The sequence below is a fragment of the Montipora capricornis genome, chromosome 12 (genome assembly GCF_036669925.1).
Source record: "Montipora capricornis isolate CH-2021 chromosome 12, ASM3666992v2, whole genome shotgun sequence".
NCBI lineage: Eukaryota > Metazoa > Cnidaria > Anthozoa > Scleractinia > Acroporidae > Montipora > Montipora capricornis.
The window spans coordinates 27,376,423-27,391,422 of record NC_090894.1 but is presented as its reverse complement, the minus strand read 5'-3'; the positions used below and the strand labels follow the sequence as shown (position 1 = coordinate 27,391,422).

General features: G+C 39.6%; 3 protein-coding genes across 4 annotated transcripts in view; 1 reads left to right on the top strand and 2 right to left on the bottom strand.

The window, feature by feature from the left end:
- The first annotated feature begins 10,498 nt into the window (after positions 1-10,498).
- The window catches only part of LOC138026909 (uncharacterized), a 9,046-nt gene continuing 4,544 nt past the window's right edge, over positions 10,499-15,000 (top strand). The window contains exons 1-2 of one of the 2 annotated variants that reach the window (XM_068874365.1): positions 10,499-10,665; positions 12,859-13,037. The gene's annotated coding sequence lies outside the window, so the exon portion shown is untranslated. The remainder of the gene's footprint in view (positions 10,666-12,858; positions 13,038-15,000) is intronic. The other variant, XM_068874364.1, reaches the window with a different exon arrangement.
- On the bottom strand, positions 11,460-12,621 carry LOC138025571 (uncharacterized). Its single transcript, XM_068872760.1, has 2 exons — positions 12,217-12,621; positions 11,460-11,498 (listed from the first exon to the last, which is right to left on the bottom strand). The coding sequence occupies exons 1-2, from the start codon at positions 12,619-12,621 to the stop codon at positions 11,460-11,462; spliced, it is 444 nt and encodes a 147-aa protein (XP_068728861.1).
- On the bottom strand, positions 14,010-14,816 carry LOC138025570 (uncharacterized). Its single transcript, XM_068872758.1, has one exon. The coding sequence runs from the start codon at positions 14,814-14,816 to the stop codon at positions 14,010-14,012; it is 807 nt and encodes a 268-aa protein (XP_068728859.1).

The window sequence follows — 15,000 nt, the reverse complement described above, 5'->3', positions numbered from 1 at the left end:
GCCATGATGGCTATTTGCGTTATGCTTTTTTGCATAATGCCTCTTTCCGTGATGGTCGTTTTGCAGAATCGGCTTGTTGCTATTCAGCTTTGTATTGATGCATTCATGATTTGTACGATTTTATTTCAAATACTGATCATTGAATTTTGTCATAGATATACCTTCATAACGTTAAAAGTTTAATTTTGGAGAGAGTATTTGGAAGTGGATCGGAGTTTTCTACACGCACATCGAAAGCGCAGTTTTGAACAATGGCTTTTCAACTAAATGGTGTAAACCCTCAAGGGGGGTTAGACAAGGTTGTCCACTGTCACCTTTTTTGCATATCTTGGCCGCAAAATTATTGGCCAGTAAAATCCGTCAATCTCCAGCACCAAGAGCTACAATCTCGGACAAAACTGTTGAGAAAGTGACACAAATTCAACTCCATTTTTACACACCCCTACTTCCTCTTCCCTTCCCACTCCCCTCCCCCCTCAATCAATGTTGCTGAGTATTGTCCTGTGTTCTACTGTATATTTCCGACCAAGATAAGGCAACATTGAGTTTGGGGGGAGGGGAAAGGGCGGCATTTAAGCGGAGCGTTTGGATAAGTGGTTGGAGTACCAAAAATGTCGCTTTGTCTCAACAGGTTTTGTCCGAGATTGTAGGTATCCGAATTTTTGGCTCTGAAATTTGCAGACGATACGAATTTGTTTTGCGCTATTTAGACATCAGTAGCGAATGCCTTGGTAATGAGTTTGTGCGTTCGGCGAGTTCTCTGTGTTGGCAGTAAATGAAGAAAAAACAAAGGCTGAGTGGTTAGGAAAATGGATCAACAACAAGTCTACCCCACAGCTGGGGGAATGATAATCCGGCAACATAACAACCAGCTCAATTTCAATTTGGGAGTATTAAAAATTACAAAGAAGCCTAGATATGTGGAAAGCCAGAGGTTTGACGTTCTTTGGCAAGGTAGTAATAATTCAATGACTTGGGCTGTCTAAGTTGATATATTCCGTTTAATTTCCATCTTAAATGCTCCCAAGGGAACGATCTCTATGGTAAAAAGACACAAGTTATTCCGGTTTCTATTGAACAATAAGATGGATAAAATAAAGCCCACAAGTGTATATCAGGCTTACGCGTAGTTGACAAAGATTTGGTGATAAAATCGTTAAGATCACGATTAGCCTGGATACAGAGACTTCTGTTCAATGGAAAAGGTAGCTGGAAAACAATTCCAGAGCACCTCTTTAATAAATAGGGAGGTCTCAATCTCCCGCTTCGATGCAACTGGCTGTGATGTTAAGAATCTAAATCACATCCCAACCTTTTTCTCCCAACCTCATTGCCTTTCATGAAATTAAGAAATTGTATAACTAAATAGGAGGTGAAACCCGTATTTTTCAACAATAGGCAAATTATTTTAGTCAATGGGGAAACCTATTTTTCTAAAGGAATGGTCTACCAAGGGTGTCTGCACCATTCGAGATCTTTTAAATGAAGATGGCCGATACTTGACCTATAAATTTAAAGAATTCCAATTAAAGTACCAACGAAAAACAAATTTCCTCGAATATTTCCAAATTCTTGATGCAGTCCCCTCCTCTTTGAATTATAAAGCACGCAACCAAGGGCAAAACTCGACATCAGAATTTCGCGAAAGTTGGAAAACATTAAAACTCGATGAAGATCCCAAATCGAGTTCCAAAAATTCAAAGCCAAAGAGTATTATCATCACCTTCCTGGTCAAAAAGCACCAGTCCCCACCTACAGATCCGGAGAAATGGAGCAACAAATTTAATTTTATTAGAGAGAGAGGAGTGGAGGACGATTTTTAGCAAGATTTCAAAGTTACTTAACAAACTAAAGGAATTCCAATATAAACTTCTCCCCAGGATCGAGGTGACAAAGAAAGAGCTTTTTAGGTATGGTAATAAATTAAATCAGATAGCTATTGTTTATATTGAGGGGAACCCGACACAATAAACCATACTTTTATGAGCTGTGAGTTCACAAAAATGTTGACGCAACAGGTCATAAACTGGTTCAATGCTCAAAATGAAAGCAGCTTTCTTCCAACCATGCAGCAGGTGGTTCTTGGAATTTTTCAAAACTCTGCTAATCAAATGATCGTGAGAAAGTTTAATTGCACGCTCCTCTACAGGAGGTTCTATGTGTATACTATCAAATTAAATCAAAATTCACTCACTCTGTCTGAGTTTATAAATAAAATAAAGATTAATTATGGAATTAGTTAAGACCCCGTTTACACGGGTCCGGACAAATTTTTGAACTGCTAAGTGTGCAAGTTTGGGACCTGAAAAAATCAGGTCAACTCTTTGGCCGGCACGGTTCCAATATGCGTACGGACTCATGAAAACACCCGAACCGTGCAAGATTTTGCACAGTTAGCGCGGTTAAGGCCTGGAATCTACTTATGTTTTTTGGTTGCTAAGCAAGAATGTTGTAAGGTCGCAATTTGTTAAGTTACATTTTGCTCTTTTTAAAATCAAATTTAACATTAAAGAAAGTAACAAAAGCACGATACAGATATGAGGAGACGAGCGATAGCTGTCGGGCTTCGCTATTTTAGCCGGATTAACTCGGCTACTGCAGTACACGTTGCTGCAAATGGCCATTAGACACCTTAAGATACCCCGATTTTCACGCACCGGTACGGCTAGCGTCATTTTGAACTCGTTAAATGATCACGTCCTTCCCGTAAAAGCTACACGTTTTCCCGTGGTAATCAATGGTCTACACGTGAGTTCACGCCAGGTAAAAATGGAGAAACGGCTACGTTTGTATGGTCTTTAAGTTTGCTTATTAGAACAGAATAGTATCCAGATTCTTGGATAAACAATTGTTTTTCTGATTTGAAGCGTTTTGGGATTACGAAAAAATTTTTGTTGAGGCACAAATGTGGATAATTTTTTCCTTGTCAAAAGGTCGTCCTGCTTACCAAAACATGCGATGACTAAGGTGTAGTCTCTTTGCGAAATTTTAGTTGAGACACATTTGAAATAGACTTAAAATACCACAGGTCATGAGCCACGATGAAAAAAATCTTAATTAAAATTACATACTTTATGTTGACTTGAAAGGATACTTCTTGATTAAAACGTTTTGATAGAAGTAAAAGAGGCTTCTTCCATTTTTGAGGCTAAGGCATATTTGTAGCATATTGTAAGAAAAGACAAAAAATGTCAATTAAATGTGATAAAAAATGTTTTCGACTTATTTCAGACGATGTTCAGATGGCATATGAAACACGATATAAAACATAATCGTAATAGCCAACCTTATCTTCTGAGCCGCCATCTTGCTTCAGATCGTACCTGGTGTCACCCGGTGTATCTTAAGTTTGATTGGTTTTCCGTGTAACCGAGTACGGGTACGGGTAATCCTACCCGTACCCGTACCCGGAATCGGGCTATCTTAACCTCTCTATTGTCTCCGATCTTTCGATTTAAGGACGTTCGCGCTAATTGTTTGTGCGCAACGTAACTGCGCAGGTAACGCGACTGTAATATGTCACGCATTACTTCGAGCATTAGTGAAGTTGAGGTTTGAAAACCTTTGCAGAAACCGTGGACGATAAGTCTTGCACAACGTTGGATAAGAGAAGATCGTGATCAGTCAAAATTGATTAAAAATATTTAGGAAAGTCAAGTAGACTACTGCATGAATGATGTTCGCGTTGTTTTTATCAGTCGTCCACTAGTCTACTTGACTTTCATAAATATTGTTCAAGCATTAGTCAAAATAACATGGCGACAAAAACGCCGGGGAAAAAATGGCAGGCCGGCAAAAGAATGGCACATTTATTTCCGAAGGCGAATCATCATGAAACGTTGAAGAGAAGTGAGCGGGAGGATGGAAAAGCTCTGGTAAAGGTAGCTACTGATCGAGTAGTGGCTGAAAGTTTGGAAAACTCGAGGACGAACCGTTGCGTAAATTTAATGGGGCTGTTTCTTTTTTTAATGTTTTTATTGCCCTACGAACTTAACTTCAAAACGAATGTCTGTTTTTGAAGTTCTTTTCCTTTACTTTCGTGAAAATAGAGCAGTATTTTCGTCCTCGTCGGCTTGAATAGTGCGGACCTGCGTGGAAAAAACCAGCGATTAAATTTCACAAAAACCACACCCCAGAAGACGAGCATGACCGCAATGGAGAAATATTATACAAAACACTAACCAAATGAAGATGACGACTGCTTAAAACTTCATTGCTGTGCTCGAGAAAGCTTTGTTTTGGGGTAAAAACCTTTCATCCCTTCAACGATCGAGCCTCTCCTGGGTTCCAGTCGTTCACCGACAGGTCACGCAAAAACGTGACAAACGAAGTTTTCCAAGGGCTTCGTAAAATCACATCGATTTTACTCCCTTGGATCATCGGTGACCCCTATTTTTTCAATCATGAATCACTTACTCTACTTACTATGTACAAAATATGATAAAATGAAAAAAATCTCACCGTAAGAAGTTGTCTTTTTTTTAATTTTCTTTCCTCGTGCCATCGAATTCCGATAGTGGTTGCAACCGATAGAGGTTACAAAAACGCTCGTCCAGGATGAACTCTACTGTTTACGACATCCCTAGCGGCATGAAATTATCTTAAAATCCCACCCCTAAAAACTTATGCACGGAAACCTTCACTCTAATAGTTTATTTTTAGGATTTTCGATGGATGAGCAGATGACGCTACCTTTCGTTATTATGACAGATTTATCGAAGTTAAGGCATTTTTCCACTGCCATTTTCTCCGAAACAAAGTCCGTGACCCCCAATTTTTATTTTATTTTTGGAGTAAGTACTTTATGACCTAACTCTAGGCGAGCAATGAAGAAAATCTCACCTTAGGAAGATTTTGGCGCGAACGTCCTTAATTGAGGCAACGTACAAATTTGACTTTCTTGGTGAGCATGTACACCTTACAACAAACCGGCCGTGGAAAAAGTCACGGATCAGGGGCCCGTTTCTCGAAAGACCCGAAAACTTTTTGGGCCCGAAAAGCCATTTGTGAAACTGCTTGCGGTTGTTTTGGGAAGCTGTCATTTTAAAATGTTTTTAAGATAACAAGAAGCAGAAGAACTGTGAGGTTTGACGACTTAAACCCTCTCGTTTCTTGAGATCCAGAGGAAATTTTCGCACCCGAGTTTCGAGAAACGGACTCCAGAAAGGCATGTTTGATTTGCCGCGTACTGCACTTAGCTACAACGTGATTGGCTAAAAGCATTAGCTTAACCAATCACAGCAGAGATGTAACAAATGCCACGACTGGTCTCAAAATTTGCACGGATCCATGTAAACACCATTGCGATCTGTAACAGAATTTGCACTATTCCATGTAAACAGGCGGTCCAGGTACAAAATTCGTCCGTGCAAAAAAATTGTCCGGACCCGTGTAAACGTAGCCTAAGAATTTTGACTCGAGTGCTTAAGGTAGTCATAAATTGGTCTCTAGGAAAAGGAACTCCTTCACTCACCCTCAAATGAGGCAAATTGATGAGGGTTTGCAGTTTTGTGTGTGTTCGTAAAATTATGACTTGTTAAATGCATATACAAATATTTTATTATTATTATTATTATTATTATTATTATTATTATTATTCTTTGGTATCATCTTATAGGTTTATATATAATGCACTTATACAAGAACAAGAACTGTACTATGTACTTACCTGTACTCGAACTCGGACCCTCCAAGTCTGTAGTCCTGTGTCTTCACCACTACACTACAACGACGAACATGCTCAACCTAACACAGTTCCTTTCGTTATTTATATACTTTTGCATAACATGAGTCAATTGATATCCATGTATAATTACCAAAAGTAATCCTAACCTGACCCAGGAGCCCATCTGGAGCGTGCAACTTCCATAGAGCGTCTGTGAAACGGCGTTTTCACAAGTAGGTTTATATTTAGACTAGCCCTTCCCGCGAATTAGGTCAAAAAACAAAGCCAGTTCCGGTTCGATGACCCTATGACGTCAGCTAAATTTCTTGTAATTGGTCATCGGGCTCCTGTGGGAGTCTCATTCACGAGAAATTCAGTCTAAAAATAAATCGGTAGGTGAAAACGCCGTTACACGAACACAGTAGAGTTGTGGGCTCCGGGTCATGGGTTACTGCCTGACCCTAATATTTCTATAGGATAAATTTAGGCTCCAAAAAAGTTTCTTTAATCCATCTGAGTGAGTATTCAGACTAGGTAAAATGAGGATCACCAATTGTAGCTTAAAACGGATTCAACCTGAAAACGGGCTTTAACGGGAGAATATACACTCCGTTTTTATAAGAACGTCTAATTTAGGGTCTGAGCTGAGGCTGAACGTTCGTGTTTTTTTGCGATTCGAGCCTGAAAACGTCGTCAAACAAACTTCTTAAAGTTGTAAGGTCGACTGTAAACTTCAGCCAGTATTATGCAATACGAAAACCACATAGTTAACTTAAGGCCCTGGCTTTGGCTTTTCTGCAGACTACAGTTTTTTCTTTTACTATCATTTATACTACTCGCAAAAACAACTGAAAAAAACAAAATGATGAGCAAAATAAAGGTTCTTAACTGAGTGTCGGCCTGGCATTTTTAGTTTCAGGATCGGAAGTTATCACTTATCAAAAGTGCTACTGTGATCAAAAAATCAATTCTTATTTTTCTTTGGATTTCAAAACTATGTTAACTAAACATGAAGTTTTAAGCCTTGATTAAAAAAAAAAAACACCTTTTCATTTTAACTGGAATTTCCTATTTAATGGTCCGACATTACTAACCTTAAGATCTCGAGAGAGCTGGATTCAAGAATGCAATGGGTGTGTACGCGGTTGAATTAATATGCACCACTGGCGTTTTGGGCTTTCAGGCATTTAAACTCGAGTTTTGCATATATAATAAGCTGCGGCATTTTAAGCAAGTGAGTAAGTTATCCAAGCATCTGAGGTCCAATCGGTCAGTTTTGATTGTGAGTAATGGCGGACCGCGAAATCCAAAACTTACACTCAAAATAAACAGCCTTTGGATAAAACTCAAAGCTCAAAATTTTGCCAGTTAGGTGTTAAGCGAACACACTTTCAAAATCTGAAGAAGAAAAAAAAAAAAGATTTTTGATCATAATAGCACTTTAACAAATACAGAACAATGCAGTGTACAGAACAATGCAGTATAATGTCTTTTCGGAATTTGACTCTATCATTATGCAAAACTTCTATATAGCGTTTTCGCATGACGTCACAGCGGCCATGGTGGTGTTTTGAAGCAAAGGAATGGCGGCCATGATGGTGTGCCAAACTAATCCTCCGGGAATTGATCTCTATTTTTATGCAAATACTTTCTTTTGTGTCAGTAATCCAATATGGCGGCTGGTCACGTGAGTGAAAACGCTCCATTGTTTTTTATATAATAACCCAAGTTATTCTGGCATTTTGATTGGTTCTCGCTTATGATCAATTGGAGGACAGACGCACGATTCACGTGACTGGGCGAAAGATAAGGTACAAAAGAGTCTTGTCGAAGCATTGAGCAGGTACGAGAAGCAGGAAGAACGATTTAGCTGTTTCTTTTTTTAGAAAATGACTCAGAAAAAATACTAGAGCACTCTCAGTCGGCATTCAGGGTAAGCCGAGAACCATTGCTTTATCTTGAATTTCAAGAAATAAAAAAGCTATTAAATCTGTAGTAATTTGTTTTGTTATTATATAAAACAAATAGATTCCATGTTGCCGAACGTCTGTTCAGTAATCAGTAATAGATCACAGATGACGTCAAAATGGGGTAAGAACAAAAAAGTGGCATACGAGGCGATAGCCGAGTTTGTCACTGATGTTCTTACTACATTTGACGTCATCTTTGATTCTATTACTGTACAGACGCACGGTAACATGGAATCTATTTGTTTTATATAATAACAAAACAAATTACTACAGATTTAATAGCTTTTTTATTTCAAAATCTTTGAACATAACAAGAAAGCTGGCCTTTGCCCTCTTTGGCGAGGAAGAAAAAAGCCATTTAATAACTTAATCTATTGTCTATACAAAATGCAGCAATCTCATCGGTTGCTATGCGTAGCAAAGAATTGTGATTGGTCTCCAGGAAAATCTCGCCACTGTCAAACTTGACTCGAGGGTTGCTTCTCGTGGAATGAAAACTTACAACGAAAGCAGAATTGAACTGCGAAATCTACAAATCGTAAAGAAAATGCTGGAAAAGTAGAGACAGTCATCAGAGCAGTCCTGTGAGCAGAAAAGTTTGGACGTTGCCTCGAATATTGCAGGAGCTGAACAAATTCACTTGGAAAACTTGCAGTTGCAGTCAACCTGGAGGCCATTCGATTCGAGTTTTGAATAAAAGGAACGTTAGTTTGTGTCCTCTGTGGTTGGTGATTCTCAAATCAGTACCTAATATTTTATATACTTTATTAACTTTATACATTACACCAGCACTTGGCAAGTAGCCTGACTTATGGCTGTTATACACAATTGTGGTCACATTCACACAGAAGCCCTTCAAGCACTGAAGCTAATCCTGCCAAGCCGACCACATGCTGGAAAGGTCAGACCACAACACTTAGAACTCTGTGTCCTACTCTTTTCGAATAGTGTGTGGGATTTTTAACGTCCCACAGAGTTAATAGGGAGTTTTAGCGAAGACGACGGCTACGAGTACGGCAACGCCACAAAGCAAGAATATTATTGGTTGAAAAAGGAAAAATGCTCGTGATGCACGTGCAACACGAATTTCCGTGCATTTCTTTGCCGTACTCCACAAAACAACAACGTGAAAACACCAAAATTTAGGTTTTGTCGACAACGTGAGCATATAATAATGAGAAAGTCATTTTCAGTTTTGACTTTAAAACCGTTCGTACCCATCCATCTACAGGATAGTTCGCCTGTATTGTACAATGTGAACAAGACGGATTAATCGCGATATACTTGCGATAGCGCTAAGGTATATTTTGGACTAACGTTTTCGTTGCTGTAGCCGTCGTCTTTGCTAAAAGGGCTGTGAGACGGGACCTCCGGCTTATCGTCCTTATCCGAGAAGACTTGAAAGTCTAACCCTTTGCAGATGTAGTTACAAAGGCAGCACTTTCTCCTCAGTCATTTAAAGACCCTGAGTGTTGTTGGTCCGGCCGGAGTTGAACTCACGACCTCCCGCGTGACAGCCCGGTGCTCAACCAACTGAGCCACCGGTGCGCGATAAGTTTGAAGTAGTGTCGCAGACAGCTCGGAAAACTTGCGGTTGCGGACAATCTGTAGGCTGTTCGATTCCAGTTTTGAATGAAAGGAGCGTTTATATTGATTATGGAAATTTGTCTCCTCTGTGGTTGCTGATTCTCAAATCAGTTTGAGATAGTGTTGGAGACACCTTTTACTTGCTATACAGTTGGCTGTGAGCTGTAGTGAGTTAATATGCTTTGCTCGCTGCTGTGCCCTGAAACGGAATGGAACGTTCGCATCGGAGAGCAAGATTATGTGCTTATATTTTAACTGATTTTAAGAAGTGATGTCTTGATGTTTCATTCCTGACATCGATCAGTGTGTCAACAATTATCAGTTTGAGACTGAGAAAAGTTGAATTTTTAAAATAAATTAAATTGATCCCATAGACATTTTGTTTATTGGGTTTGTTCTTGAAATTCAAGATAAAGCAATGGTTCTCGGCTTACCCTGAATGCCGACTGAGAGTGCTCTAGTATTTTTTCTGAGTCATTTTCTAAAAAAAGAAACAGCTAAATCGTTCTTCCTGCTTCTCGTACCTGCTCAATGCTTCGACAAGACTCTTTTGTACCTTATCTTTCGCCCAGTCACGTGAATCGTGCGTCTGTCCTCCAATTGATCATAAGCGAGAACCAATCAAAATGCCAGAATAACTTGGGTTATTATATAAAAAACAATGGAGCGTTTTCACTCACGTGACCAGCCGCCATATTGGATTACTGACACAAAAGAAAGTATTTGCATAAAAATAGAGATCAATTCCCGGAGGATTAGTTTGGCACACCATCATGGCCGCCATTCCTTTGCTTCAAAACACCACCATGGCCGCTGTGACGTCATGCGAAAACGCTATATAGAAGTTTTGCATAATGATAGAGTCAAATTCCGAAAAGACATTATACTGCATTGTTCTGTACACCAATATAGCAGCCGCGACGTCAGATGCCAACCATCAATAAAAAGTCAGCAAGTTTCTGGATCGTTTATCGGAAGTTGTCTGATTTTGCACAACCCATCCAATCAATCCTTCATCCAGCAAATCAGAGTTTCAGCAAAAAGTTATTTGCTGAAGTTGAGTTCAAATATCCGAAGCGCGAAAAATACCTGTTAAGGAGAAACGAGCCCCGATCATATTTTTACCTTGAGAACGTGTCAAGTCTCCATGTTTTGCCATGGGTCATAAGCCCAAAGAAGCGGAACTTGGGGCTAAACACTTGTTTTTCATTCTTCTTTTGACAGTCGTTTTTCATGCAAATTGGTACAAACGAAGCCGAAAGCATGGGGGCAGCCCCGCTTAAGCTTTACAAAGACAAGAAAAACTCAGTGAGTTGTATCAAGCTTCAAATCAGTCGCTTAGTGTTAGACGGGAGGATACTTCGACTCGAAAGGTTTTTTTCGTTGTTTCTTGTAGATTAATTCACATTTCCCTGATCGACGACATTCCTGATTTGGTTACAGGTATGTTTATGCTGCTTTTTCTTCATTGGCCGAGATAGCTTTTACTGCGAAAAGCAATACTCGCAAACTAGTCAGAAAGCCTCCAAAGACTGTTTCCAATTCTACTCAACGTAACTGAGATCGAAAGACGTCACTCAGTTACAACTGCGGTACACTTTGATAGTTTACAATGAAAGCAGCTTTAAGAATTCCGTAGGGAAATCATGATTGTTTTCTGGGGAACACTGGAGAATAATCTTTAAAGCAGTGTTATTAGTCGCTTAAGGAACTATTCGTGTTTTCCGGCTTCAGCGATCATCGTCAAGGAATTCTATTCCATTGAAGCAAGACGAAGAAAAACACTCTTAGTCAACACGCATACACAATTAAGTATATAGGGACCTGTGCGGAAATCTTGCCAATATCTTTACGGAAGAATTTCCAATATTCGAACTAAGACTAAGGCGCACCAAAGCACTAAGATTTTGGACATTTTTCTAACCTACGATCAGGCGTACTTTTTCTTTAGAGAAGATGTGAAAAATTGGGCGTACATTTCGCACTCTCTCTAAAGATAAGTACGTCTGATCGCAGGTTACGAACAGATTTTCAAGATACATCGGGAAGTGCTTAAGAGTCTGACGAGTGCTTAAAAGTTTCGAAACCATATTGAAAAACGCTAGGGTTTTACTGAGATTCTTGTTGTAACTGTTTCCGGGTAAAATAATTGAGAGCGCCCTCTTTTGTACATGTTCTAGATCATTAGATAGATATTCTGGAACAGCATTATGGAACACGGGCGAACAATACTCTAGTTATATCTGATGGTGGTACTTTAGTTCGTCGTAATAGCACTAGAAAATAAAGGCGTTTATTTGCCTTTTTAATAGTGTTGTGAACATGATTGTTTCATTGACGGTGTATTTGAAATAGTGACAACCAATATTTTTACATGTTCTACTAAACAAAATTCTTTTGTATTAATTACAATAGGGTCAAATTCACTTCTAGCGACTTTGAAGTCTATGATTAATTCTTTACACTTCTCAGCATTCAAATGTAGTTTGTTCGTCGTTGACCAACGTTCTACTTCGGCAATAGCTTCTGAACAGTAGTGGTAATGCCTTTGGGACTACTTCAGCCAAGGTCGTATCGTCGACATACTTCCAACTGGAAACGCTTGAAGGGTTTAGGTCATTTATCATCAAAATGAATAACCACTGTCCAAGTTTTGTGCCTTGGGAAACACCTGAAGGAACGTGTCCCCACTCTGAGAAAAAGTCCCCTGATAGCTTGTTCCGTTGCTCTCTATTGATAAGAACATCGCACGCCCAGCGAGCTACCTCTTGTGGGATACGTAGACTATATATTTTCTGATTAAGGATGTGGTGATCTGTTAGATCAAAGGCTTTCCTATAGTCCAGTAGTACTATTCTTACGGCAGCGCCGGTTAAATCTGTGGCCATTGAGCATTTATGAATCATGAAAATTAGAGCTTAAGTTGTAGAGGATTTAGGTATGGTACCAAATTGGTTTGGACCCACGATCTCTAAGACAGCTGGGCCAACATACCTTCGTGACATCGGTCACTGGTCTCTCTTTGGGCAATGGAGTAACGTTAGCTTGCTTCCAGATGGGTGGAAGTTCTTGTTTAATATATGAGCTATTCAGGATCATGCGAACAGGCATAGCGACAACTTCAGCGTAGTCTTTGAGTATCCAATTCGGAACTTCATCCGGACCAGATGATTTAGATGGATTGACCTTCAATAACATTGAGTACACGATAGCATCAGAAAGTTGAGGAACTTCTGAGTCAACTTCGAAGGGAGGTGAGCAATTCACTGGCTGGTAGCTTGACATCGGCTCAAGAAGAGCATCCTCTATTAAATTTGCAATGTCTTTCAAGGACTTTCCATCAATTCCGTCAATGTGTAATTGGGGGCGAAGGTCTTGATTTCCTGTTGGTGGAACCATCCCTGCTATTTTCTTGACATTACTCCACCACTGACTAGGTTTGCTGTCTTTCAGATTTTCGACTTTAGCGGCGTAAAATCTGCTTCAGCAACATTTTCCTTCTCGGTTAACGATGTTATGATAATGCTTAAAGAGTTCTGTATCCCTTTCAGCGAAGGCTTTTTGTCTAAGAATGATAACTTCTTTTAGCTCGGAGGTAATCAATGGAGCGTCGTTTACATGAAGTTAATTTCACAGTTTTCAGAGGCATAATGGTATCAAAGCCTGTTTTGACCAGATTGAGAAATAGCTGTAGTTTATCGTCACACCTGTCGATGGAATCCAAAATGGACCAGTCAATTTAACAACGATATCTACCAAGCTCGATCTTCTTACTTGGGCGAGTGTCTCTTCTCCTTACAGTACGACGACTAGAGGTAAGAGGACTTTTCAATTTTGGATATTGCAAGATGGCATCATGGTCAGACAGACCAAGGGTGGATAGATATCAACAAACTGTTTATCATAAGCCTGAGACATGTTCTTGATGTTGACTTGTAGGTTTCCGGACTAATTATAACTGTTTTAATCTAAACTGGTTCAGCAAACGATTGACATTAAGGCGATTAAAATCACCACTAAGTTAAATGCCGCAACCAGGATACAATCCTTCATTGATGTAAGAGATGTAAAGAAGTAATCCAGCATTGACCTGTCATCTGCACTAGGAGGGTGGTAGACCGTACCAGATACAATACAAGAAATACCGCGAGGAAGCCTTGTTGGTCTGAGATGGACCCAGATCACCTCCAATACGGGGTGATGTAGATGACTGAGAGTTTTGAAGTTGATCGAGTTCTCTATATATAAACAAACGCCTCCATGAATTCCCAAGGAACGATTCTTAGAAATAAGGTTGTAGCAAGTAATATTGAGAATATTAGCGTCAACAATGTGCTTTAGCCAAACTTCAGTTAAGGAGATCGAGATTAAATTACGTACGCTTTTTATCCGCAACAAACACGTTTATTTCATCAACTCTTAGGGGCAAGATACACCACATTAGCAAGTAGAATGCTAGGTCCAAATTCCTATTTTGGAATTTAACTTTTGTTCAGTCGATGATCTTGATATGCTAATTTGAGTGTTCTCTTGCTCGGTCGATACACTAATATGATTGTTCTCTTGGTCATGCATTATTGAGCAGAATGATGTTGCAGATTGATCTTGAATATTTATAGTACGACGCGCCTTACCGTGGCCACCCAACAAACATTTTTTACAAGTTAGCCAATCAGGGTACGCGAATTTGATTGACAGACACGCCTCCATAAAAAGTTTCATCACGCAAATGCGAAGTGGAAACTTTTCGAATTTACTGATAAAGTAGAGGCAAAAGCTCAACAGCTTTACAAGACACGAAAGATTGCTTTTGTTGTTATACAATTGCGAAAATAGTTATTTGAATTAGCTGCTGATATCAATGAAACACCCTCGGCTATGGCAATTTCGGTCTCTTCTATCGCTAACATTTGACATCTCCGCAAGAATTCCTTTATTTGGTGAAAACAATATTCACACGTATTTAGATGTGGTGAGTAAGGTGGCTGGTAAATAAGCTGGACGCCATAGTCATTCAACAGTTCTCTTAGAACAGGCTCAACAAACAGACCATGGTGAAAACCACAATTGTCCATCACGACGCAATCGCCACGCTCAAGAAGAACACTTCCATCAGGGCGTTGAATTTCAACAGCATCTTCAAAAAAGTAAAGCAACTGAAATCCATTCGACGGGCCGTCAAGAATATTATAATAGTCTACCCCACGTACTGAGTGGAGCAAGTTGATGGTAAAATTGGCGTTCGAAGCGTATCGTTGAAACTCGACTGCTTTCTCGCCGACGGTAGCGTTCCCGTAACTACGATTCCCACTGGTTTTTATCACACTTGCCTCGTCAAAGAAATGGATTTGGTGTGGTTGAAATGTAGATATGACGTTAAGATATTCGTCTTGTCTGGCAATTTGTTCAGGAGTAGTGCTTTCTGACGGTATGACTGATAGTTTCTTTTTGCTCATCACCAAGTCACGCGTTATTCGTTTATTTATTTGAGAAGCACTCGGCAAATCGTCAGCATCTACAACGCCATCCAACAAAAGTCTCTGTCGTATTTCAGAGGCATGGACACTTGGCTTCATAATTTTCTCAACAGACATAAACTCGAGAACTTCATTGGAAACTTTTGAAACCAAAAAACTAGTACGGGGAATTCGTAATGAAATGTTTTTATCATTGTACTGTTCAAGAACTTTTTGCACGTAACCCCGACTAACCCGAAGTTCTGTTGCAATTTGACGTTGGCTTGTGCCTGCATGAGCTAAATCTAACACTCGTTCTCTT